Source organism: Gossypium hirsutum, chromosome D01 (genome assembly GCF_007990345.1).
Source record: "Gossypium hirsutum isolate 1008001.06 chromosome D01, Gossypium_hirsutum_v2.1, whole genome shotgun sequence".
NCBI classification, from domain to species: Eukaryota; Viridiplantae; Streptophyta; class Magnoliopsida; order Malvales; family Malvaceae; genus Gossypium; species Gossypium hirsutum.
The window spans coordinates 60,915,977-60,942,694 of NC_053437.1; the positions used below are offsets into that span (position 1 = coordinate 60,915,977).

A 26,718-nucleotide genomic window follows, 5' to 3' on the forward strand; every position below is an offset into this window, starting at 1 on the left:
GCGCAATTATTTTCATGTTTAATACTCACGAAAGAAAAAACATGTTATTTTAGGTAATGGATTTAAAAGTTACTATTTAAGTTAAGACTAAAATTTTAAAATCCAAAAAGTATGGTGGAGAACATTGACTAAAGTCACAACTTGTGGATTATACGAGACAAATAGCATAATTTGACCTAACATATTTAATTACTACCATTTTAATCATGTTTGAAATTTCAAAATTCAAAATGCATATGAAATAAAATTGACCAAATTAGAGCACACGAACTAAATCTACAACTTATTTATATAAACTAATAGAAGAATTTCACCAATTTCAAATTGATATTTGGGTATTTGTTATACCAACCTATTTGGGTTTGAATAGTGTTAATATCTAAATATATTTTAAAAAATATGAAAATGATAATTGAGAGTCTAAGAGAGTTCTCACTCCTTAGCTCATCAATGAAGATCATCTCACTTGAGGAAATACATTTGGAAGATTGGACCAAATCAGATCACCCTATCTAATCCATTGGGTCTTGAATTTTGAATTGAATTAGAACGTTATATTCTTAGATGTCAAGAGTCTATATTTACCTTGTTCATTATTATCATATGGCTTAAATATAAATTTGGCGTCTGAACTTGTGCACTTCTCTCAGAATGACGCATACGATTTTTATGTCTTAGGTTGGTATCTAATCTTCAACTAATTTGATACTCTTTTTAACAATATTAAATTTGGGACAAATGGCAATATTAGACAAATACACTGTCATTAGTACCATCAAAATGATGTTTGAATATAAAAATTAAATAAAAATTATTGAAAATTTTAAAAGTATATATATAAATAATAATGAATACATAAATAAAAAAAACATTACAAAATTAAGAAACATATAAAAAGTTGCTTCATCTCATCTTGGTTTGTTCATGAACTTGTTCATCTTCATCTCTTAATATTCTTCATTTTCAAAACTTCATTTCTTTCATCATTGTCTTCTTTCTTCAAAAACCCATAACTTAATCTTCAATTTTGCTTCGTCACCATTATCACTCCAAACAACTCAGAACCAAAATAAAAAGACATTTCAGATTCGGACTCAGAACTCAAAACTTTGCAAATTAGAACCCAAACCCAAAAAAGTCAAAATAATCTAGAACCCCAATATCAATTTTTTTTGGTAAAATACTCGGTCAAATCTACAAAATCCACACATAAATGTTTATACAAAATTCCACGGAACCATCAAGACAATCGCAAAAATCAAATTTGAGAATTAAAATTCGACTTTGATATACCTCAGTATATGGGATGCCCAGAAAATTGCAAGCACAAGACCAAGAGAGTATATTGTTTCTGTGATATGCATCCTTTGGCCCTTCAGCCCACTCCCAGTCCCACAAGCAGATTCCCTAGCCTGTGGCGGAGATCGAAGTTTTGAAAACCCAAGGATCAATCTTTGATTTTTTCGGCTTTGAAGAGATTTCCTTGGAAATACAAGGCAGGATTTGAGACGAGGTTGAAGAGAGAAATATTTTGGTGGTAGGATCGGCCGGAGAAGGCCATGGATGGCAGTGGTTAAGGTATGAAGAAAGAAGAGAATGGAGAAGATGAAAGAGGAAAAGAAAAAAAAGTCAATGAAGTGAGAAAGAAAAAGGTTTTTTTGTTATTTTGATTTAATTTTTTGGTAACTTTGTTAGTTTATAACTTTTTTTAAAAATTTTATTTAATTTTTAATATTTATTGATTTTTTTATAATTTTTATAACTTCTAATCTATTTTTAGATTTTTTTAAACATTTTAAAATATTTTTTTTAAAATGATTATATCATTCATTGACACGTGGCATAATTTCATAAGGCCACATGTCTCAAACTTAACACCATTACAAAAAAAAAAGTATAGTGGACAAAATGAAAATTTGAGTACCAACTTAAAACAAAAGAAAACTTAAGTACCAAGTTAAAAAAATTGGACAAATTTATGTACCAAATTTATATTTAAGCCTTTATTATATTTCATTCTGCCTTTATAATGGTTGTTTTATAGGATTGATATAGATCTTCTTATGTTATCAAGTCTCGAAATATCCTATATAATTAAGAGAATGATATATGTTATTGTATTTAGAGATTGAGCACTTAATCTATTCTAGTAAGGAACTTTGCTTTGTCAGTGTATTTTGATTGTAAAATCTTTTGTGGTGTGGTTTTACTTGCTTAATTTATAGGGGTGAATTTAGTTATGAGAATATCATTCTTCAAGGTGCAAATGTGAAAAAATTCTCACAGGTATGTGATAGATTTAGGATCATTTATTATAAGTATTGAAGACTGTGAATATTTTTCACTAAGTTAGGCTCCACAAACATAAAGAAACCGAATTGCATAAACAAACTTTGTGTCCCCTATTTATTTTTTGGTTCACGGAAGTGCTCACTTTTTTAGCCACTCTTTCACTCAGCAATTGTTTTAAAGCTTAAGGATGATTTGATTATTCAAATTTAACATCTATTTATATCTTTATTTTTTATTAAAATTTTATTCAATAAATATGAGTATGTTATAAAATAAAAAGACAAAAAGTAAAGAACAAAGAAAATAGGAGAGCAAAAGAGAGAGCGTATTTTATTGATAATAGGAATATTTCTATTGTAACATCCCAAAAAACGGGTTAGAAGAAATTGAGTAGTGAAACCAAGGGTGATTATGTCTTGAATTTGAGTTAAGGTTGCAAAATTATAATAAGTAAATTGATCTGGTTTAGTGATTAAGTGTTTTGGTTTTGTATATGAGGTTCTAGGTTTGAATCTTGTTTCTTGAAAATTTTGTTATTTTTGCCTAAACCCTTTGAACAATTGGGTTATAAAATATTTTTGAACTAGCATGTTGGTTCAATGGTTAAGTATCTGTAAACTCTTTGGTTTTGTGTTTGAATATCTGTGCAAGCATTAAGAAATTTTTTTTTGTTTCCTTTGAGAGTTAGTTTTATTTTTTAAAAACTAACTAAAATTCTTGATTTTAAAATATGTTATTTTCACGTTTAGTTCACCCCCAACATTCTATTAATGTTTCTTTCTTTTGCTTCTCCGTTCTTTTTTTTCTTTCCGTTCTTCCGTTAGTCTAGTGCGGGATTGTCGAAGAATTGGATTGTTCTTGTTCGATTGAAAGGCTATAGCATAAGTTCCGTCGTTGTTTTCTTCTGTTACTGATTGATTTTGTCTATACCTTATTGAGGTTTAAGTTACTATTGTTTCATTCGGAACCCCCATTAAGTATTCGATTGATTTTGCTTTTAGGCAAAGAGGTTGTTAATCAAGATCCTCCAGTATTTTAAGTTTTGTGTTGTTGATTTCGTGCGAGGGTAAGTGTTAGTTTTTATTTCGAGATTTTGTGTCGAAGTCCTTCGGCGTAGTTTCGATTTTGAGTGCTAGTTAGCGATTTGATTTGATGAGTTCTTTAATTGATCATTTGAACATCGCTTTTAGGTTCTGGTATCATCATTGTTGATTCTACATCGAGATTGTATCAGGCGGGTAAACCGAAACCCAAATTTTTGTAATTTGCAAATGTCGAGAAACATGGCCTTCGATGCCATACGGGCGTGTGTCGGGTCGTATGGTAGATCGTGTAGGCACTGTTTTGTCCAACACGGCTAGGGACACGGACGTGTGTCTAAGTCTTGCTCGAGACTGTTTTGCATTAAAGACACATGGGCCAGGGACACGGGCATGTGTCCAGGCCGTGTGAGTGGATTTGGGGATTTAGTCACACGAACGTATACTAGGCCGTGTGAGAGACCGTGTAACTCACTACTTTGGGTTACACGGTCATGTGTCAGGCTGTGTGTGATCATAAATAGGCCACACAGGTGTGTGCAAGGCCGTATGGACTACATGGGATAGTTAACCAGGGCGTGTGGGTCGAGATTCTAAAATTTTCCTTAGGACCATGATCATCATTCAGACCAAACGTAAGCTTTCCACAAAGTCTATATGATTTGTATGAAGCTATAAACCTCAGTATTTGTTGATCCATTAGTGTATAATATGTTATCTGTATGTATGTCTATTCTGATATAAGTTAAGTAATGATGACTTGCTAATGTATAATGTGCCTTTGTTTAGATGCGTTAAAGTATGTGTCTTACCCAGGTACGTTTCATAATCTGTTAAGTTTGTTGGTGCACCTTTGCGTCGCTCTGTTGATTAAGAATATGTGATATCTGAACGTGTTAAATTGATTGATATTGATTCTGGTTTTGATTTATAACCATGCATGCGACTTCATTGAAAATATGATATGATTTGTTAAGGTTTAATAAGTATGTTTTACAAAACATGGAATCACATGTCTACTGATTCTATTATTGAATGGTAGTATGACTTACATGCTCATCACTCTGATTTTGTATATGCATGCCATGACACATTGCATGGGATTTGGATTGATGTGAAAGGAGGAAGTTTCTGACAGATTAATGATCTGCATTATCTGGTGGTTTGGTTGCAATATAGTGATTTGACCACATATATCTAGTCTAGCAATTGTGGTTTGACCACAAGCTCAAATATTTAAACCATATATCAAGTTGATTTAATATTTAAAGATGTACTTTTTTTTCTACGTTGAGTCTTGATGATTTTATCAAGAAGTAAGTAAATTAAAATCCAGTAATAGACTTTGAATCCAATCAAAATCTATTAATAGCAAACTTTGAGAGTGAATCTTATTTTCCAAGTGTACAGGTACATAACCAATGACTTTTCATACATAAGTTTTCTCTCTTGCAAGTTCTCATCAATAATATTTTTCTACATAATCTTAATTGAAAACTTATTCTGAATACTATAGAGTTATACTCACAGTTTAAAAAAAACTTGCAACTTTAGGTGCATCCAACCGTAACGAGTTTTATATAGAATTACAATATTTTATTGCTCATAAGTAGATCCACAGTCAAATATTTTGCTTTGAACCCCTTAATTGGGATGATGACAAAAAAAGATCACAAAGATAGTCACAATCAGTTCAATATAATAACAAGAGTAATCAATAACTTAATTCTCCCTCCTTTTTTTTTCATTCTGTTAAAATAGATATTTATAACAATAATGATTCATATAAAATATAATCTTTTCTTCATTCACAATCTCAATATAAGATCTATTACAGTGAATATCTTTTAAAACTAATGGATTAACCATCACAAATTTTGTGTTTTTTTAAATATTGATATATTAGCTCTTCTAGAGCTTTCAACTAATTTTGTTCTATCAAATATTGGAATAATATTTGTTAGTTTCAGTACCAAATAAGATAAAAATTTTCTATCTGTAATGATAGAATTCATTAATGTATTCTCATATCTTTCCTCAAAGAATATTAACAGAAAAAAAATATTTGGGTATACGCCACATATGCACTACACCAAAACAGGCTTTTAGCGGCGTTTTTAGTGGCGTTTTGATAAAAAACGCCACTAAAAATCAAGTATTAGCTGCGCTTTAGAAAAAACGCCGCTAAAAATGAGCATTAGCGACGTTTTCCAAAAAGCGCCGCAAAAAACCTAAGCACAACGATGTCGTTTTTTGAGTTTTCGGGGCGTTAGCGGCGTTTTTGAAGAAGCGCCGCTAATGCTCGGGTCTTTAGCGGCGCTTTTTAGGAAGCGCCGCTAATGCTCAGGGCTTTAGCGGCGTTTTTGAAAAAGCGCCGCAAAAACTTTTTTTAAGTTTTTTGGGTACATTATTTAAAATACTATTATTTAAAATAATTTTTAAGTTTTTTGGGTACATTACTGAGTGTTTTTTTAATTTACATATTAAATAATTTCTTATACAATGTAATAAGCATATCAAATTAGCAAGCTGTGCAGTTATTTCAGAATCATCAGTTTATAAATCAGAAGCCCACATTTGAAATTTTTGAAATGTTTAGAATTTTTTAAATAATTTGCATGAGTTTGCACTTTCTGTTGTAAAAGATTGCATAGTTAGAACGGGCCATTGCTTTTAACTCTAATATTAGAAATATAGAGCAACTCCCTTTTCTTTACTTTTTTTTTTACAAATAATTTTATAACTTCAATGTTGATGTACTGATGGTATTTCTGTCTCTAGATTTATGTTTTCTTTCCTGCAGAAGTAAAGGTTGGTGTTCCTATGGTAAGAAACTGTGCAAAGTGTATGCAAGCAGATAATGTTTATAATGCTATTTTGGTCGTTCAAAGAGCTTTGACAGCCCCTACAAAAGCAGCGATAAATGAAATTAATTCATACTTCCGCATGGAAGTTTTTGAGGTGAATATAATTATTCTTTGCTTTGTTCATGAGCACTGCTTAGCTTATTAAATTAGATGCATTGTCTTTGTTTGGTCTTATGTTAACCATCCATTGAATCTTAATGGTTGAATCTCTTGACTGTGATTAACTCTAAGAAGTATTAGAAGAAATATATTAATAAAAAGTTCACAAGGTTAAAGTTTACAGAAAGTTATTCCACTTAAGTGGTAGACTGATCTCTAAAATAAATATTATTTTTCCATCTGTCTGCTAGGCTAGTTACAGAACTGCTGAATTCTGGATTGAAATCCATTTCTTTAAAGAACTACTAGAATGATGTCCCTTGAAAGTGCTTGATTAATTTTGCTATATATCTCTGATTCTTGTTAATATTTGTGATTCCAGCTGGCATTGATAACCGTAAGTAGTAGATCTTCATAAGCATTGGTTAATTCACAAAAGACTTGCAGTGCTTGAGTATATGAGGTTCCTATAAGTGAAATAAGAAATAGTATAACTATCTCAAAGTTTTAAGTGTCTATGACGTGTTTGATATTTATATATTAAAAATATCTTATATAATCATAAAAGAGATAGTATTAATTTTAAAATATTGAATTAATTATCATTATAGTTTAGGGATTATGGGTTTAGGGATTATTGTTTATGATTTACGGTTTAAGGGTTGGGGTTTAAAGTTTAGTGGTTTAGGATTTAGGGGTTTATGTTTTATGATTTAGGGTTTAGGGGATAAAGGTTAAAGGTTTAAGATTTAGGGTTTAGATTAATTAGTTTTTTTAATTTATATATTAAATAATTTATTATATAATTATAAAAGAGATAATTTTAATTTTAATATATTAAAATTATGATTATAGTTTAAATTATTTAAGAGATAATAAGTAAACTTTATATATATTAAATGAAATTTTATATAATCAATTAATGCTTTTATATTTAAAAATATTTAATCTAAACCATTTTATATATCTAAATATTAGATTTTAAAAAAACATTGATAAATAAGAAATAGTTAAAATTTTTAGCAGAGCAAAATGATATCATTTTATTTAAAATGAAATAATAAAAAAGTAAAAGGCAAAATCATTTTACTTTAAAAAAAATTGCGCCTTTTTTTCCCTAAATTCCCCCCTAAAACCCCTAATTTTTCCCCCTAAAATTTGTATCCTCAAAGCACCCTTTAGATGTTTCTATCCGCCACCACGCCTTCATCATCATCGTCCCTTACTTTTGCTACTTTAAGCTCCTCTTCTTCTCAACCACCGTCTTTGTTTTTCTCTTGTTTATCCGGTCGGTGTATTTTTTATGAAAATCCAAATTTTCCCGAAAGATTTCCCGACCGATGATTATTCCATCTTTATCTTTTCGTCAAAATCTCAAAAATCAAAACAATTCCGGTGTTTTTGTTTTTGAAGCTAAAGAGTCATCTTGTTTTCCTTCTCCGGATCGCTTGATTTTGCCGCTAAACCTCTTCTGATTTTGCAGCTAGGTACACTGTGAGATCTTTTGGAATCAGGCGTAATGAGAAGATTTCTTGCTACGTGACTCTGAATATTTCAAGTACAAAAGATGAAAAATAAAGAAGAATCGTTTCAAGTACTCATCTATCTTTTTTTCCTTCTTACTTTCACTTTTTAGGGTCTGAAATTTCTTGAACTTTTTTCAATTTAGTCGAATCTGAACTGCACTATGGATGCTTATCTGTATGCAAATCAAAATATTATAGTCTATAAGTTTAAATCGATATAAATAAATATAATTTTCCTTTTAGCTCGTTTCTGTTTGCCTTATAAATAAATATAATCGGTATATTTATAAATAAATATAAATCGGTGTACACGGGATCTACCATAGTTGGCGCAGAAATACCTTTGCTGATATTATCAGAGGTCCACAAATTGTTTTGCCTTTGTTTCGTTTTTCGTTCATCTATTCCAACAACATATTGAACAATAATTGCTTGCGTCACAGTTATTTCCAATAAATGTAAAAGGTTCAGCAGGAAGCATATGTAATTTTATGGGCAGTTTCATTGGTTGGGTTGTTGCATACTACTTTAACTTCCTACGTGAATGGAGATCAACAGGTGATTCATGCCTTGTTCATTTTTGTCATAATATTTCTCAAGCGTCTTTTATCTTACAAATGGCTGCATTTCTTTTGGCATTGTTTCAGGGACATTATTTATAGTTTCATCCTTTTGCTGTGCAAATTTCATCCTATTAGCAATAATGGTGCTCGAGACTAAATGACGAACACTGGAGGAAATACAAGCATCAGTTAGTCATTCTTCAGTTTGAAATACCATCAGCAATTTGCTTTAAAATTTGATCTGTCTTGCTGGGTTTTTGTGCTGTGTTTTTGCAGAGTATCGGGTAGTCCTTTCAATTCTTAGCCATGGCGGAACAGGTCCACATTCCTCTTTCTCTGCCATTTATCTATCTTATTTTTATGTGTTGAAACTGCTTTGATCTTTCTTTTTATTTTATATTAGACGGAGAAAGCATTTCTCAAACACCCCAAGGTGTTTTTAAGGTGAACTAGCTTCTTCCATGTCTTTATTAATTCTTGGTTTTGTTGATTTCATTTTTAGATTATTGTTTTTCCCCCCTGTTAAATGATGAATCCATCTGTTACAAATCTGTTTGCATTGTTCATCAAATAACATGCACAAATATTATTATTTGTATATATTTTGAGGAAAATTATAATATTATTATATATAATCAATGCAAAATTTTTATGGCACCTTATTAAATACGAAATTTATAGGCACGAAACTAAGAATGATTGAAGCTTCTGCAAACTTTTTTGTTGTCAACATGGCGACTTTAGCTTTCTCAGCATCAATAATTACTGAACTATTAACGTTAATCTCCTCAAAATCACATTCCTTAGCAAGCTTCATAACTAGCTTAACGACACACTAATCTCTTAAAAGAAAAGAATTTAATTGAAGTTCATATTTTTGCAAGTTAAATTTAGTAGAGTCTGCCATCATTCATTGTGTGGTTATTTGTGTTTTTCGGCCACTGTATGTTGTTTTTGCTTTTTCCTTTTGTGGTGCTTTGTCGCAAAGCACTTGGGCTACATACCCCCACGAGTTTGAAGACTTCGCTACTGGTCTGCTTAAAATTCTGTGGAAGGCAAATTTCTCTATAAATTATGAAATTGTTCTAAAAGAAAAGAAAGAAGCTTAAAATGTGAAAAAAAAAAGAACTCATCAAACTGTTCTTTTTTGAACATTAAATACCTCTGCTAGTAATTTTGGATACCGCTTCTTTGCTTCCAATCATACCTTGTTTATTTCTATTCCAATTAGATTACACTGATATGAGCATGCTTTATCTGTTGACACCTTTCATAAACTAGTTTCTGCGCAAATCACGTATCCTTTTCATAATTCCTTGAAAAGATTTTATATTACAAAATAAGATCATTGTCTATCTTTAAGTTTTGTTCCTCATGAAGTTTGAACATAGATTTGTTGACCAGAATGTTGTGTTTCATGTTTTCACTTAGAAATACCCTTTGTAACTTTTTTAAACATTTACCTGATTTTGGCCAACCGAAATCTTATTACTTCTTATCTACATGTTTTTTATTCAATTATTGGATATTCTGTTTGATTCCGTGTTAAAATGTGGAAGGTGTTACTGGATTATGGATTGGCATTCTGTAACTATTTTCCTTGATAAACTTAGAAATAAATCAATCACATTCACTATTTTTCAAGCCTTTCAAGCCACTTGCGTCTTACTCCTCTATGTTGAATCAAATTGAGGAATTGCTAAGTGCTAGAGACTATAAAGCTGCCATGCAGCTATCAGAAAATCTAAGAAGCTTGGCACTGAAGGGACTTCTTTATTTTCAAACTTTTTGAGGATTCACTTCGGCTTTCTCTTCTGTTTTTGCTTCTTTGATTCAGCTAATAGGTGCGTTACTATAAAAGTCCCTGCTTTGTTTCTCTTGCCATACCTGTTTATTTATCGGGTTTTTAACCATGATTTTAAACTTTTAACTAATTTTTAAAAAAAACTGTTGATTAGATAAATTTAGATTATCTGATCATTGAATCTATATGTTGTTGGGCTGCCCAGAAAAAAAAACTTGAAATAGGTTTACTTAGTACTAGTTAAATCGGACTTGATTTTAGATAAATCTAATTATTATCTTTAAGCATGATATGTTCTAATACTTTGATTTAAGCTGTTGATGTATGTATTCTGACTATGGAATATCATGTTCAAATATTCTACAAAGAAGCTAATTAGGAGATTCTACAATTGTTGATGGTAATTGGAATTTAAGAATATAGGCTTAAGGGTTTAATTGGAATTTAAGCATGATATGTTCTAATATTTTAAATTTATATTGATGAATACTTTCCACCTATATTAACTTAAGTGAGTAGATATATCAGTAGTGTACATTTTTTTATTCCATAAACAATCTTAAAAAGTTGAGATATTATTTTTTTTAGATGTATTTGTTAATAATTTACTATAATATTATAAAACAAATCTAAAAAAGTTGAACCGATTTACTTATCTTTGCCATGTTTACTATGGTTTGAACAGATTAAGGGTGAGTTTGGATGGGTGGTGCGTTTAGCTGCGGTTAGTGTAAAAACAGCGGTGGCGGTGAGATTAGATACTGTAGCGATACTGTAACGTGAGACAAAAAGTAAGTTAAACGCACCGCACCGCAGTCAATCGCCCATCCAAACGAAGCCTAAGTTACTCTTATTTTCATGCAGAGCATGTAGGAACCAAATTTGCAGTTCAAATTCGAAGCCATGCTCAAAAGTTTTTCTCTAAGGCTCATTGCTTTGAGTTCATTACAAGATTTCCTTGATTAAGTAAATGTATTGTATATTTTATTACCTTGCATATGTATTATTTATTTTAGCTTTGATTCTAAATTTTTATTTTTACTTAAGAGCACTTTTGGTTCGTTGTATTAGATTAGAAGCGTAATGGAATAGAGGTGTAATAGCAAATCAACTGTTTGGTTGAATGTAATGGAATAGAGGCGTAATAGTAATCTTGTGTTTGGTTGAATGGAATAGAGGTGTAATAGCATAATGGAAAAAACTAAAATGACTAGAATACCCTTAGCATAAATTTGTTTTGGTAAATGATTATTGTTATTGTTATTTAAATTTTAATAAGATTATTATTATCAATAATAAATAATTTAATCATATTTAAGCATAATTATAATTAAATATATTATAATTTAATAAAATTCTTATATGAATTTACTAAAATTATAATATATAATAGTATAAAATATAATTTAAAATAATAATTATTAAATATAATTTAATAAAAAAATATAATTTAATAAAATTCTTAATATTAAAATATTCTTATATGAATTTACTAAAATCATAATATATAATACTATAAAATATAATCTAAAATAATTATTATTAAATATAATTTAATATAAATATATAATTTAATAAAATTCTTAGTATTAAATATTCTTATACGAATTTACTAAAATCATAATATATAATACTATAAAATATAATCTAAAATAATTGATTTTGTGGATTTGATTAATTGATGACTTAATAATTATTATTAAAAAAACCCATTTGAATAATATAGTGTGTTAAATATCTTTCTTTTTTTTTAAAAAAGAAAACATGATTTGTTTGTAGCATTTTACTTTTTTTTTGTTTCGTTTGTTGAGATAATTTTTGTAGTGTTAATTATAATTGAACATAATTAAAAAATTAAAAAAGAATTAAAAAATAAACTCCATCAAACCTGTGAGCCATTCAAACTCCATCAAATTCTATTAGTATAAGACTCTTGTAATTCTACAATAACAAACACAATGATACTATTTATTTTGTTACAAGAAAATTGATCAGAAAAGATCTCTGCTTGGAAATGAAAATAATTTAGATGTAGATATTCAAACTCCAAATCTACTTGATAACACATAGTACATACTCAAAAAAAATCAAGGACTAACTGATATTTAGGAAGAAGCTCTAGGTAAAGCACATTCTACATTTTTGGATATGTTCCCACAGCAATATCGGTATATTGATCTTTAGAAAGAAGCTCTAGGTAAAGCAAACAGTTCTAGTGCATTCAAGATGAACATGAAGGCAACATATTTGTAGAATGCAGGTCTTGCTGCAGAAGGACAAAGAAGCAACAGTAAGTCTATGATTAATCAACTTGCAAAAAATGTAAGTAACTTAGATGAACATACCAGGTTACCTTTCTCTCCACTTGGAATTATGCATTTAGTGGATTACATTTGTGCTTGTATGGTTCTTGAACACAACATGATTCCAACAAATTTTAGGCGCTACTTATCGCAAGAATCACAAGTTACAAATGCATAAAACTGTAGATCCTTCGTGCATCCTTTAGCAGCTTCAGAAAAAGAGAGCAAGATCTCTGTCTACAAGTTTTCCAAACAGAACATATTTTAACTTGAAATGTAAGGCATGAACGATTATTTTTATATTTATTTAACACCATTAGCATGAAATTACATATTTTTCACAGCAGGAGATGCATGCTTCAATATAAATTTATAATCTGCATCAATGGCAAACTACTTACTGATTTAAAATGCAGAGTCCAATACTATATACCAGCGGAAAGAAGAAAATAATACCTGATGGCCATGGCATGGCACAATCCCAACTTGAATTGTCTGATAGTTAATGTTTTGGTCTCGGGATATCTTGTATCTTCATCATATTCACCTCTGGTAATATGCAAGTCAGGACAAAGTGTCTTCAAGTAATCTTGAACTTCCTGAAATTTTAGTCCGAATTAGCTGGGCCAGTGGTAATTTTAATAAGAAAAACAAAAACCGTAAAAGTTCAATTGGTAGAAATACTATGGCATAATTTCCATAAAGCTAAAGCTAACAAATCAGGTTCATTTGATTTGTTGTTGGCTATGCAAATAAGAGAAAAATAGCTTTTCAAAAGTGCTTTTAGAGCCATAAGCAATACTAAACAGATAGTAAACTCTTAAATTTTAGACTAAGCTTTTCAAAAGCATTTTTCATAAGCATTTTTTTGCAGCACTTTTCAAAAGCAATGAGAAACTAGCCCTTAGTGACTAACTTCCTACATGTTTCTAAGTTCAACCAAATATGTACTTCAATCCTACTTAATGCTATGCTACACGGACTCTTCTCATTTTCTCAAAAGTGGCACATATGCCCTACACATATTTAAAGGATTGAGATAAAATCCTTCAAACATACGGAAAAGCTTCGAAAATTTTGAACATACTCATGTCAGAGTTGGGCACAAACTAGTATCTGACACGTGATTATACGCATTTCAGATCAAACATGACAGGAATCATTCTTTGCATGTATAAATGCAAGGTAGCAGCAATGGCTATTCGGATCAAAATTACAATTATCAAATAAAACAATTGCTGGCGATCATTTAAAATACTGATAATTCAGGTATGGTAGCTTCTGCTGCTTTTCCCAAATTCAAACTAGCAAATAATATCTCTTCGCATATTACAACTCAAAGAGAAAATAATTGGGCAAAAACATGAAATCCAGATTAAATTAGGCATAAATTTAGCATAACTACTACAAAGGAATGAACAATCCATAGTTCCAAAAAAGGAAGAGAAAATTAATATATTCAATTGCTTGCTGAGAAACATAAAACCCAAAGTGCTAAAGAAGTGGAACCAAATTCAACTATGATTTCAGCTACAAAAAAAAATCCAGAAAGGAAAAGAAAGATGGGATACCTTGATGCAAAGATTACCAGTGCAAAAGACGTGTTGGGTCATTCCAGGAACTAGCATGGACTTGAATTTGGGAGGGAGATCAGCCGCCCGATGGGGTATATGCAAATCCCCCAAAGCCAAAACCAGCACTATCGTCTTCTAATATCTACCAATAACTACAGCAATTTGATTCAGAAATTTTGAAAGAAACCCAAACAAGGAAACATGAGCATGAAAAGAAATTGTATAAAAATGATTGATTACCGGTGAAAGATTTGGCTTTCAATTTTGGGAATGAAACCCAAAAATGCACATAAAACACTATAAATCGGGTGAAATATCAAGTAGTTCCAGAAAAGAATAACTTCAAAATCATTTCTTCCTAAGCACCCAAGCACCGAAATATAAAATCAAACAATAAATCGTGAAATGGATGTGAGAAAAAGGGGTGACCTTGGAAGGATCGACTTTGGGGAAGCTTTTGACAACGTCGAGGACTCCGTCGATTACTTTGGGGAAGCTTTTGACAGCGTTGAGGACGAGGGCAGAAAACGGAAGAGAAAAAAGGGAAAGACGCGGAATGGGTAATCGGCGCTGAGGGGCCGTAATGCCTATTACGCGCAATCAATGTAATGGGGGAGTAACCGATTCGGCGGGGAATGGGAAAACAGCGAACCAGACAACCGTTTCCTGGTGGGCCTGCTGCATAGGGGGGAATACGCATGCAGAGGGGGGGAAAACAGCGAACCAAACACGCTGTAAGTGTTCTAACTTTTGGATTTTAATTGTGTTATTAATTTATTATTTTAAATTCTAAATTTAAATTCATTAATTTTTATATTTATATTTAGTTTTAAAGTTAAAATTTTCGTAGAAAATTTAATTTAAATAATAATTTTTATTTATCCTTAAAACATAATATAATATTTATCATAGAAATAAATTTTATTTGAAATTTTTTTTTTAAAAGATATGTTTTAGCAATGTTTGTGTGAAAAGCGCCGCTAAAGGCCTATTCTATAGCTGCGTTTGTACGAAAAAGCGTCGCTAAATATCTGTTTTATAATGGCGTTTTTCAAAAAAGCGCCGCTAAAAATCATGACCTATAGTGGCGTTTGTGGGAGAAGCGCCGCTAAAGCTTATGGTCTTTGGCGGCATTTATGGGAAAAGCGTCGCTAAAGATTATGGTCTTTAGCGGCGTTTATGGGAAAAGCGCCATTAAAGGTAATGGTCTTTAGCGGCGTTTGTGAAAAAGCGCCGCTAAAGGTCATGGTCTTTAGCGGCGTATTTGGGAGAAGCGCCGCTAAAGGTCATTACCTTTAGCGGCGTTTATTTCTAAAAACACCGCAAAAGTTAGCGACGCGTTCAATAGCGGCGTTTTTTGCGGCGCTTTGACAAGCGCCGCTAAAGGCCTGTTTTGGTGTAGTGATGTGGCCAATAATCTTTCATATCACATTGATAACATAAGTTATCTTACTCTTAAATAGTTATCTTGAGAACCTCATTGTTCTCTTATTTATTACTATGTTCCCACGTTTATATCTTTTATTTTCTTTATATTTGCATTCACTTCGGGGAATGCAACAAATTTAATAGGACAGACTTCTAAACACCTCCATTGATTCTTTTATTTTATAATTACCATCGCAAACATACGTGGATTTCAATTCAAAATCTATTTATTCATGTTGTCATGATTAGTCTTCAATTCTAATAAACATGATATAATAAATAAATCATAGTAAAATATACTTGAAGATTTTTAACATCATCGTCATCACGCACATAAGGATTATATAAATTTGTTTGGATAATGATTACCCATAATGTGCAATCCTCAATTGAAAACTGAAATTGCAATATCTCTAGAAAGCAATCGACAACAACTTTATAGTAGTAGGTTTGGAGTGGTCGTATTATAAAATAAAATAGAATCGTGTTGATAACATATTATAAAATAAAAAGACAGAAAGTAAAGAACAAAAGAAAATAAGATAGCAAAAGAGAGAGCGTATTTTATTTATCAATGGGAATACTTCTACAATACTTCTCCAAAGTTTATATTTATAGACATAATAAGTATAAATGAAATAGAACTCTATTTGTAATGACTATTAGAATTTAAAGTGTATCAAAATTTATCTAGATTTTAATGGAAATTCACTTAATAATAAAATATTCATAACAAAATATAAATTTTTTTCAAATAATAATATTTCAATAGTAAACAAATTATTGATTGGAAAACGAAGTTTCTATATAATTGAGTGTATTTTGTCCTCAAGTACTTCCAAGTTTTTGAGATTTTTGTTCTACTTTTTAAAACAAAATTTCTAAAATTATTGCATGGTCCCTGCTGGTAATATACCAATCAGATGGTCCCCTAACCTTATTAGCTTAGTCTCCATCCCTTGTCTGTCCTATGCAGGGTGGAAATTTTGGGATAAAAGATTCTCTTCTTTCTTTAAGCATTGAAAACTTGGTTAATTCTTAAATAATATTGGTGGTAACGATGTTTTCTGGAGAAATTTGTGTAGTTTATTCAGAGTTGACGGTTCTTTAACACATTCGATGTTGTTTTTAGTAAGGTTTTATCTTTCGATTTTGTGAAAATCTCAAATATTTAAAAAGGTAAATTGAAGAGATTGTAAGTTTAATAGATTGAGGGCGTCTCATTGAATTCCTAATAAAGTGACTGTAAGATTTCATTGGGGTGACAATATGGGCCCGTGTGATTCATCTATCACACCTTACAAGACACTTCCACTCTATTAAACTCGTTAACTCTTTAAGTTATCTCTTCAAGCACTTAGTCTCTTTGTAGAATTGGGATACAAATCTTCACTAAAAATAATACTGAACATGCGAGCGGACAAAACTTAACAAAAATTAAAATAAACAATAAAGTATAAAATGGTACTTTGTTACACGTCTTAAGAATAATAATTGTACTATGTTACATGCTATAACAATAAAAAAAAATTTTAAATCCAGCATAAATGCATATGATATATTTGATGTATTAAAAAATATACATATAAATTTATATATTTTCAATAAATTAGATAACATATGTATTATGACATAGAATATAAATTTTATTGTTGAGTTTAGGGGCATAGTTAAGGCTCGCATGGCCTCTACTCTTTAAAATAGAAAATTTTTCATTTATGTTAGTAAAGATAAAATTGTACTTTGAAAAGTGATAAAAATTCAATTTAATCATTTAAAAATTATAAAGATATAAGGTATTAAAATGGCGAAATTACATTTTTATTATCGTAAAAACTACAATTTAATTTTGACCCCTAAAAATTTTCTGGCTTCGCTCCTAGTTAAGGTTTATATAGTTAATGTCCTCAATAATTGTGTAAGTTATTTTTAAAAATAGTTGATAATGTGTCATTGTTTAATTTAGTTAGGTGGTATAAAATTATAAATTGTAAGTGTACTTTGATCCAAAATTCTATCAATCAAATAATTAGAATGTATATTCTTATTAAATGGAAACATATGGCCAAAAAACAAAAAATGAGAGAAATTAAATTGCTCTATAAAAGGCATGTTAAAAGCCAAGCATTGACAAGCCATTCTCCAATTCACCATGGCATTGATTTCCATAGATGTTCAATATTACTTTCAATGTTTCATTTGGTTCATCACTGTTGTCCTACTCCACTCTTTCATGAAAAACATTTTGAAGCATCAAGACCCCGAGCCACCGAGCCCGTTTTCTCTCCCTTTCATTGGCCACCTCCACATGGTCACCTCTGTCCTTCCAAAATCTTTCCAAGCCCTAGCTAAACGCTATGGCCCTCTCATGCGGATCCGCCTCGGTGCATCATCTTGCGTTGTTGTATCCAACGCCATTGTTGCCAAAGAAATCTTTAAAACCCAAGAACTCAATTTTTGTTCTAGACCCGAATTTGGTTCCTCAGAATACTTCATTTATAGAGGCTCAAGGTTTGTTTTAGCTCAATACGGTGATTACTGGCGTTTCATGAAGAAACTTTGCATGACAAGGCTCTTAGCCGTCCCTCAGCTAGACAAGTTCGCTGATATCCGAGACCAAGAGAAGGTGATGCTGGTGGAGTACGTGATGAAGCGTTGTAAAGAAGGAAAGCCCTGTGATTTGAGCAGCGAGTTGACTACCTTGACAAACAATACCATCTGTAGGATGGCGATGAGTACTCGTTGTTCAGGGAATGATAATGATGCTTCTGAGATTGAAGAGCTGATTAGGACATGTTTGAAGCTTTCAGGGAAGATTAGTATTGGAGATGTGTTGGGTCCTTTGAAGGTATTGGATTTCTCGGGGAATGGGAAGAAGCTTAAAGCGGCTTTGTTGAAGTATGATCGTTTGGTGGAAAGGATCATTCAAGAACATCAAGAGAAAGCAATTAAGGGTTATTATGATGAGAATCAAGAGCAAGATTTGTTGGATATTTTGTTGGAGGTTTATAGAGATCCTACTGCTGAAGTCAAGATTTCCATGAAGGATATCAAGTCTTTCTTGCTGGTAAGTTATTATTGCTTTTAAGTTACTAAACTATTAGTATTTTTATGGTTTGGTCATTTTACTTCAATAAGTTGCAAAATGTCACTAAATTATTTAAAAAATTTTATTTAAGTTACTGGATTGTTAAAATTATTACTGCATAGCCTTCTTTATTCACATTATCACTTGCACCAATCGTGAACCTCCTTTCATTTCTCTTCTACAATTCAGTTTTTTTTTATGAAATAACTTTGAACGTCACGAATTTACGAATTAAAATTCAAACAGTTTTCTTCTACTTGTCGATAGATACTAATCCACCATACCAACCCTCTCGCTAGCTGGACTTTTTTTCTTAAAAAACTAAATAGCCCAATGACTTAAATAAAAACTTTTGAATAGTTCAATGACCATTTGGTAACTTTTAAAAATTAAGTGACGAAAATATATACTTACTGATCAACTTGGTGGTTTACCCTAGCTTTTATTAGGTGCTTAATTAATTAAGCCGTGAAAGTGCTGCCTCTAACTTGATAATTAATGTGCAAAAAAAGGATATTTTCATGGCAGGTACTGATACATCATCGTCAGCCATGCAATGGGCAATGGGGGAGCTCATTAATAACCCAAAAGCCTTTCACAAGCTTAGAGATGAAATCAATACAATAGTAGGACCTAACAGGCTAATCAAAGAATCTGATATCCCAAATCTTCCATATCTTAGAGCTGTCATAAGAGAAACTCTAAGGCTTCATCCTTCAGCTCCCTTGATCATCAGGGAATGTGGTGAAGATTGTACTGTGAATGGGTTCATGGTGAAAGCTAAGACCCGAGTACTGGTCAACTGCTATGCTGTCATGAGAGACCCTGATTCATGGAAAAACCCTGATGAATTCGATCCTGAAAGGTTCTTAGACAGCTCTGATGAGAAAATCGGAGAGCATCAAATGGAATTCAAGGGTCAAAACTTTAGGTTCCTTCCATTCGGGAGTGGTCGAAGAGGATGCCCAGGAGCTTCACTTGCCATGTTGGTGATGCATGCAGCAGTAGGGTCGTTGGTTCAGTGCTTTGATTGGGAAGTGAAGGGTGGTGAGAAAGTTAATTTAAACCCAGGGCCAGGGTTCGGTTCAGAAATGGCTCAACCACTTGTGTGCTACCCTATACTACGTTTTAATCCCTTCTAAGCAACACCATATTTGTGCTTGAAATCTGTAGCTGCTGAGCAAATAAAATAAATGTAAAGCCTGTAGCTTACATCTTACCAATTCCAATCACACCAGCGGCACATCAATACTATTCTCAAACAAAAGTAAATTAATAAAATAGTCACTTAGGTTATTATTTTATTACAAAATAATCATTCTATTATTAAAAAATATTACCTCCCAAACTGCAATCTGCAATCTGATAACTAGGGCTTTAATTTTCTTTCTTTTTTTTTTGAGGTTTCGATTTTAAATATTATATAAAAAATTGATAAATTGAAAAAATTAAAATATATAATTTCTAAAATATATAGATTCTAAAAATGTTAGTTAAAATATTACAAAGTGGTAAAAATAAAAATATATATTTTAAATATTAATTTCTAAAAAAAAAAAGTATAAAAATATTTTAAAAGCTAGAAAATGATTTGACTGGCTTTGATCGTGATGACCAACATCGATTATCAATGTTGACCGACGATTAGAATTCGTTTTCAGTCAATGTCAGCCAGTATTAGTCAAAGATGGTCAAATTATTTTTTGAATTTTTATACTTTTTAGAGATTATGTATTTTTTTTATACAATTTTAACCAAGATATATATTTTCTTCAACTTATAGTACTTTTAGAATATATATTTGCATTTATTCGGTTTTAGAAGATTTTTAAAGACTGTTTTTCTTTCTTTTTTTAATTTCTTTTCTGATTTGGTCCAAAGTTTTGATTTGTCTACGGGCCAGAACTTGCATTTAGTTTAGCCTGGACCTTCTGTATTTTTTTCTTAAGTTATAAAGCCCAATCTGAATTTGTTTCAAAAAAATATATATATATATATATTTGCATTTTTATAATTTTCCTAATATTTTGTAATTTATTTTAAACTTTCTTTTTTTTTTGTAATTTTCTACAATTTTAACCAAGATATTCTTTTTTTAAAATTGTAATTTCTTCAACTACTTTTTGGATATTTGAATTTTTATAAAATTTAATTTTCTTGAATTTTATAATTTTTAATAAAAAATAATTTTTTTTATAATTTGTTTTAAACTTTCCCTTTTCTTTTGAATTTTCTAAAATACGTGCAGGCTGTGGGGTTCGAACCCACGCGCACTTATGTACAGAAGATCTTAAGTCTTCCCCCTTAACCTCTCGGGCAAACCTGCTGTTGAGCTTAAAGGATCTGTAATCTTTATTTGTCTTTTTGGTTTAAAAAATAAAGAGCCAATTATATCTGATGTGTCTTTTATCTAGTCGAAAGCAACAAGATGCCAATCAATATTTTGATAAATAAAAAAGAAAATCATAATTTTGTAAGCTGTACCACCAAATGCTTGAATTTACTTTTTCTGAAATAATAACGGTAAATTCAGTTTTTCAATTAAAAAAATCAGTATAATTCTGAAAATATCATTTAAAATAAATTATTTTTTAAACAAAATATTTAAATTATTTTCGAAAATCATTTAAAATAATATTAATAAAATTAAAATTATCAAATTATCAAATCCTATATATCTTATATATAATATTTAAAGCGGAAGCTTTTACAAGAAATAGAAATAGGATAACAAAAGCCAAGACTTGAAGTAAAAAACCTTGTTATTTCCTATACATTTCTCGTTTTATTCCATATTATTTCCTCGAAGTGGGAAGCTCTCTAAGCTTAGGATTCGAGTCTTGTGATGAAAATGCAACCAAACGTTTTACATTCCAAAAAAACCCGACAACAACAACTCTTTCATATCAAAATTCTGCCTATTTTGACTTATACGGAACAGTGATTAAACTTCTTGTCAAACATTTATTTGATACGGATTCAAATCCTATCATCTCATCCTCCATCTTTAATATTATATCAGAAAAAAATTCTGCCCCACTTCTCTCCATCCTTGTCGATGATGGATCTTTCCCACAAAAGAAAAGGAAATCATAAAATTTGATTAGGGACTGTCTTCTGAGTATTTAAGCACTTGCAGTTTGCACGATTGTCACTTAGAGTCTGCAACAAAACCATCATCATTGCAATTGTAAGACAATGATTATAAAAGTTTTTGCAAAAGAGTAAAAAGGGTGTCCTTCACTACGTACCTTGAACTGTTTTTGAAGGTCCTTGATGTACTCCACAGCCAAATCCAACATGTCTGCTGTGTTTGTTTGCTGCCCAAAATTTCATTTCAGTTTCTAATTACAGACACTATATATTCTGTCCAAAACTGTGACCAAAAACCTCTTACCTTGTCCATGTTTGGAACAAGCTCTTGAAGTTTTCTCATCCGTTCACTGATACGAGTTCTTCTCACCTGCAAAAAGTAATTTATTTTAACCCTTTACAATCCACATTAACACATCTCCAAATAAGGTTGAATTACCCTTTCTGCAATGCTTCGAGGATGAGTAGCACAACCACGCTTAGCTCTAATCTTACAAGGGACTGAATCTTGGAACTGTAGATACTTCTCCATGACAGCCATCTCGTTCGAAGTTTTTGGCAGACTCAAATGGCGCGGTAATACATGAACACCACTTCCAATATCTCCATTCTATTTGATAAAAACAGTCACTAAATGATATAATAATAAAACTATGTTGAGGGATTTAAGAGAAAGATGCATGTTAGTTGATATGAAACTAAACAAATATACCTGGTTATTGGTAAACAACTTGTGCTTCTCAGTCAATTGTGCAGATTCATTCCAAGAACCACATTGGTATTCAGGTTTGCCACCATCAAAGCTATTAGCCCCAAGGTTTTCATTTTCGATTTCAGAAATCTGAGACAAAATGCCTAATGATGAAGGTTGTCTTGATGAGAAACTAATCTGATTCTTTAATCTATTTGATGATGGACTTAATTCTCCACTAGTACCATTCACCCCACAGTAGTTTCCCAAACCTTTCATGCCGGAAAACCCTGCAAGTTATTCAATCTATTTGGCTTAACATCACTAGATATACAGCATCTATACATTCAGGTTCTATAATGATAAAAGTAACATGGAGACCCTTGTACTAGGTATCATATTGCATTGTCCCCTTTACTCAAAAATTGGTAAATTAGTCTATATATTGGATCAAAGAGCAAACTGATTCTTTTGTTAAAGATTTTATCCATTTATACAGTTAAAAATTAGCTCATGTATGAGGTACACGTATTTTGTCAACCACACCAGTTTTTAACGACAAAAATGGATAAAATTATTAACAAAAAAAAGACCAATTTGCACTTTAATGTGACGACTAATTTTACTATTTTTTATTAAAGGAGTAAAATGTAATTTGACTCGTAATTTAAGTGTCTCTATAGTACTTTTACTGTTCCATAGTTTATAGATTAAGATGTCAATTTTTACCAAAGTCTGAGCTCGATTAAAATTGATATTGTTGTAACGTGAGTTTAAACATGCAAAAACATATTTATTTTTCTATTTAAGAGTTATAAACATTATAAAAAATATCAACTTTAAATCTGTGCCAAATTATAAAAAGGGAGTACAAAAGTCAAAAGCATAAAGTTTTCTATATATGCTTACTAAATCAAAGTGAAAACATACTTAAACATGACTTTAACCTTAAGATTAAATCGATAAAACATAAAATTTAGTGAGTCCGAAAGAAGGAATGCACTTAAACATGGTTCGAATCCTCGTAACAGTGCCAAGTGAGCTAATGTTAAATCCCGAAAGAAAGTGAACGCATCAAATGGTAAAACAAGAAAAAGCTAAGCATTTTTAAACAATAAAGAATACCATTTTGAACAGATAAGTTGGTAAAAAGCCCTGGAGGGGAGCTGCTTTGTCTCATTAAGCTAGAAGTAACGGGTTTCCCTTGACTGTGATGATTCAATCCCAATAACTCATATGAGTTATCCATTGCAGAACTCTGCCTCGGATACTGAGGCGGCAATCCTGAATAAGTCGGCGCCGAATTGGCATAGTTAACAGCCGCCACTGACCCAGATTTATCCTCGGTTTCGTTATCGCCGCCACTGCTTGAATTTATGAATCTAGACTCGAAACCACCTTTGTTGACGCCGCAATCTACGGTAGCGAGGAGAGAACTTGGAGCTGAACGAAAACGTAATAACCCAGAATTGGATTGGTTGTTTTGATTTTGATAGCTTTGATGGGTACTTGAATCCATTGACAACCTCTGTTTAATTTTTTTTTCTGCTATGTTTATGCTAGGAGCTAGAAAACCATTCTCCTTATCCCAAGTCTACGTTCTTTAAAACGAAGATGAAGAAGATTCTGAAGGAATTTCACCATGAAAAAAAAAACACTTTCAGCTTAGTTTATAAGCAGAGTTAGATAAGATCTTGAAGAAGAAGCAACCAAAAAGGAATAGCTCTGTTTTAAGAACTGCAAAACCCAAGCTCCAAAACAATACTAAGTTGACAAGAGAAGAAAGAAAAATGCCCCAAACTAGAGAAAATGAAAGCTTAAATAAATGGGAAGTTGAAGGTTTTAGAAGATTGGAATCAGACAAAAGAAAAAGACGGATTTGTGAAAGAACAGAGGAAAAGAGAGAGACAGATAGATGGAGAAGAGGCTGAGATTTGGGTTTCAGAGCAGCAAAAGCAAGGAAGATCTAGTTAAGACCCAAAAAAAGGAGCGGTGTGGATACAAATAGAAAAAAGTTAAATGAAGAAAGGTGGGTTTATATGTCTAAATTTAGATATATAATATATATAATTTATTTCTCATAGTGGAGTTTTTCTTTTAACTTATACTTCCTTAATGCTTTGTTTTTAAGATTTGAATCTAAATGTTTGATTAATGGAATTAATTTTTCGAAAAATCATTTTTAACTTTTCCAGAGTTTGATTGGCGGAAAACATTTTCCATTCGGAAAATGAACTCCAAAACAAGGGAAAATGGGTTACATTTTAGGAAAAATATCTTACTCTTTCAATTTCCGTAAGACATTTTCTGTGCTCTCCTCTCTATCGCCTCCTTCATTCCTTCCTTCATTTCCGGTAGAAAACTGCTTCTGTTTATCGATTTTCCAGTAACTTGCTTTTTTAATTATTCAATACTTGTTTTTTTAACACAATTACAAATAATTTATTTGATATTAGTTTTTTTTAATTTATAACTATTAATATTGTAGCTTAATAATTGAGTATTATTATAAATAAATCATTGCAATATATGTAAAAATAATTTAATATATAAAAATTTATTAATATATATTAATATATGTAAAAACAACTTTTTCGAAAAATATTTCTAGGAAATCTGCCAAACAGCCGAAAATATTTTACACAGATTCAATCAAACACCAGAAAATATTTTCCAGTAAATCATTTTACAGAAAAGTAAAACATTTTCCAAAAGTCATTTTACTGGCAATCAAACAGACCCGTCTTTTTTTAAATCGAATTTTTATTTTTAATAATTCATTTAATAGAATAGTACAAACTAATTAAATTGAAAAAAAATATTAGTCTGGCCAGTTTAACTATAAATTCAATTCTGATAACTTTACTTACTATTACACCAAATATTTATTGGTAACATTTGGTAATAGTGGAGGTTTTTTAGCTACACTGTGATATTAACAAACTGTTTTATGTCATTAATTAGAAAAATAGCGGAATTATGGGGCATCTTGGATGGTCTATCATTGATGTAGGAAAACTAATGAAATGAAGTGATGATACAAATAGACAGTTTCGAGACTATTGAAGCTATCCAAATTTCAAATTCAAAACCCTCGAAATCAACGATAATCAAGCACATTCACCTCCTCTTGAAGACTATTGATAAATGGGCACTCGAATAGATCCCTAGAGAAGAAAACAAGGAAGCAGATCAAATAGTCAAAATAGCCTTTAATAGGGAAGAAGGTTGCATGTGTTCATAGCTTATGTTGTGTGATGACTTTTTAATCTCGCTTATACAATTAAAAAAAGTCTACCGTCAATTTATTAAATCAAACTATAAAAATTTAATATTTTGTCAAGTAAACATTTGTGGAGGGAAAAATTGCGATATAAACCCGTCCACCTTTTTTAATATAATTTTATTGGTGTTCTGTAAGTTATATTTTTATAATAAATCCTTCTAATTTATTTAGATTCAATAATTCAACTTACATTTTTACATATTAACAAAATGTTATAAATAATATAGTTATATAATTTAATACAATAGATTATATTTATATTAATTATATATTATCTATTAACTATTATGTTCAATTGACTTTTAAAAATAAAAAATCGAGTGAATAATTTAATTTACAATATATTAATATTTTTTATAGTTTTTACAAATTCTTTAAGGATGATTAGGTAAGAAATGTGAATTATCAAAATAATTAATATATTTTAATTATGTTATTAGTTATTATTTTGATTTTTTAGATTTTTTTAGATTTTATTTATCGGATTTCACTTCTATAACGGAGGTTGTTAACATTAATAAGTTAAAAGTATCTAAAACAAATATTGGAGTATTAAAGCGGAAGTATTAAATCACATTCAAATTACGATCGCATCATAGAGAAATACAAAGTTGTTTTAATCGATGATGGGTTAATATTATTATGTTCATTTTCTAATTTATTTTTTAAATTTTTTAAATTTTGTTTTCATTCAAATTATTATCTTAGAGAAGTGGCCAATTTCAGTTTTGGTCCCTCTATTATGATTAAATTAGAGATTTAATTTCTATAATTTAATTTATAACTTATTTTAGTTTTTATATATATTTTTTAAATGAATTTAGTTTAAATAGTGAATATTGATAACTATTTCAATAAATTGTTAACCATTTTTTAAATTACTATTCTAACCAAAAAACATTCGATAATGAGTTAGAATAAGTGTGTTAAAAAAATCCACATCACTCTTAAAAAATCATTAAGAGTGCTAACTATGTGGATAGGCTAATGACGGAAGTATTTATCTTCTCTTTTTTATGATCATTATAAGATAACGGTAAATTTATAGTTTTGATCCCTCTATT

At 30.6% G+C, this 26,718-nt stretch overlaps 2 protein-coding genes, 4 long non-coding RNA genes and 1 other non-coding gene across 15 annotated transcripts; 3 read left to right on the forward strand and 4 right to left on the reverse strand.

The window, feature by feature from the left end:
* Positions 1-836: 836 nt before the first annotated feature.
* On the reverse strand, positions 837-1,675 carry LOC121213995 (uncharacterized). The gene is made up of 2 exons (XR_005909595.1): positions 1,294-1,675; positions 837-1,057 (listed from the first exon to the last, which is right to left on the reverse strand). It is a non-coding gene; the product is annotated as an uncharacterized lncRNA (long non-coding RNA).
* Positions 1,676-7,421: 5,746 nt separating this feature from the next.
* LOC107915020 (uncharacterized) lies at positions 7,422-11,206 on the forward strand. 6 transcript variants are annotated; one of them, XR_005909601.1, is made up of 3 exons: positions 7,427-8,382; positions 8,472-8,575; positions 8,664-11,206. It is a non-coding gene; the product is annotated as an uncharacterized lncRNA (long non-coding RNA). The 6 variants fall into 6 exon arrangements; XR_005909599.1 differs by having other exon boundaries at positions 7,428-8,382; positions 8,472-9,684; positions 10,001-11,206; XR_005909597.1 differs by having other exon boundaries at positions 7,429-7,892; positions 8,268-8,382; positions 8,472-11,206.
* A 930-nt stretch (positions 11,207-12,136) lies between these two features.
* Positions 12,137-14,746, reverse strand: LOC121213996 (uncharacterized). 4 transcript variants are annotated; one of them, XR_005909604.1, is made up of 5 exons: positions 14,498-14,746; positions 14,066-14,220; positions 12,951-13,093; positions 12,545-12,731; positions 12,137-12,457 (listed from the first exon to the last, which is right to left on the reverse strand). It is a non-coding gene; the product is annotated as an uncharacterized lncRNA (long non-coding RNA). The 4 variants fall into 4 exon arrangements; XR_005909603.1 differs by having other exon boundaries at positions 12,537-12,731; XR_005909605.1 differs by having other exon boundaries at positions 12,137-12,731; positions 14,066-14,210; positions 14,498-14,744.
* On the forward strand, positions 12,677-13,175 carry LOC121213997 (uncharacterized). The gene is made up of 2 exons (XR_005909606.1): positions 12,677-12,770; positions 12,911-13,175. It is a non-coding gene; the product is annotated as an uncharacterized lncRNA (long non-coding RNA).
* Positions 14,747-17,571: 2,825 nt separating the features above from the next.
* On the forward strand, positions 17,572-19,803 carry LOC107921086 (3,9-dihydroxypterocarpan 6A-monooxygenase). Its single transcript, XM_016850940.2, has 2 exons — positions 17,572-18,563; positions 19,097-19,803. The coding sequence occupies exons 1-2, from the start codon at positions 17,649-17,651 to the stop codon at positions 19,724-19,726; spliced, it is 1,545 nt and encodes a 514-aa protein (XP_016706429.2). The 5' UTR covers positions 17,572-17,648; the 3' UTR covers positions 19,727-19,803.
* Positions 19,804-20,827: 1,024 nt separating this feature from the next.
* TRNAL-UAA (transfer RNA leucine (anticodon UAA)) lies at positions 20,828-20,910 on the reverse strand. Its single transcript has one exon. It is a non-coding gene; the product is annotated as a tRNA-Leu (tRNA).
* A 418-nt stretch (positions 20,911-21,328) lies between these two features.
* LOC107921052 (transcription factor bHLH130) lies at positions 21,329-24,405 on the reverse strand. The gene is made up of 6 exons (XM_016850908.2): positions 23,494-24,405; positions 22,390-22,658; positions 22,117-22,287; positions 21,982-22,047; positions 21,836-21,904; positions 21,329-21,746 (listed from the first exon to the last, which is right to left on the reverse strand). Exons 1-6 carry the CDS (start codon positions 23,885-23,887, stop codon positions 21,675-21,677), a joined length of 1,041 nt encoding a protein of 346 aa, XP_016706397.2. The 5' UTR covers positions 23,888-24,405; the 3' UTR covers positions 21,329-21,674.
* Between the last annotated feature and the right edge of the window lie 2,313 nt (positions 24,406-26,718).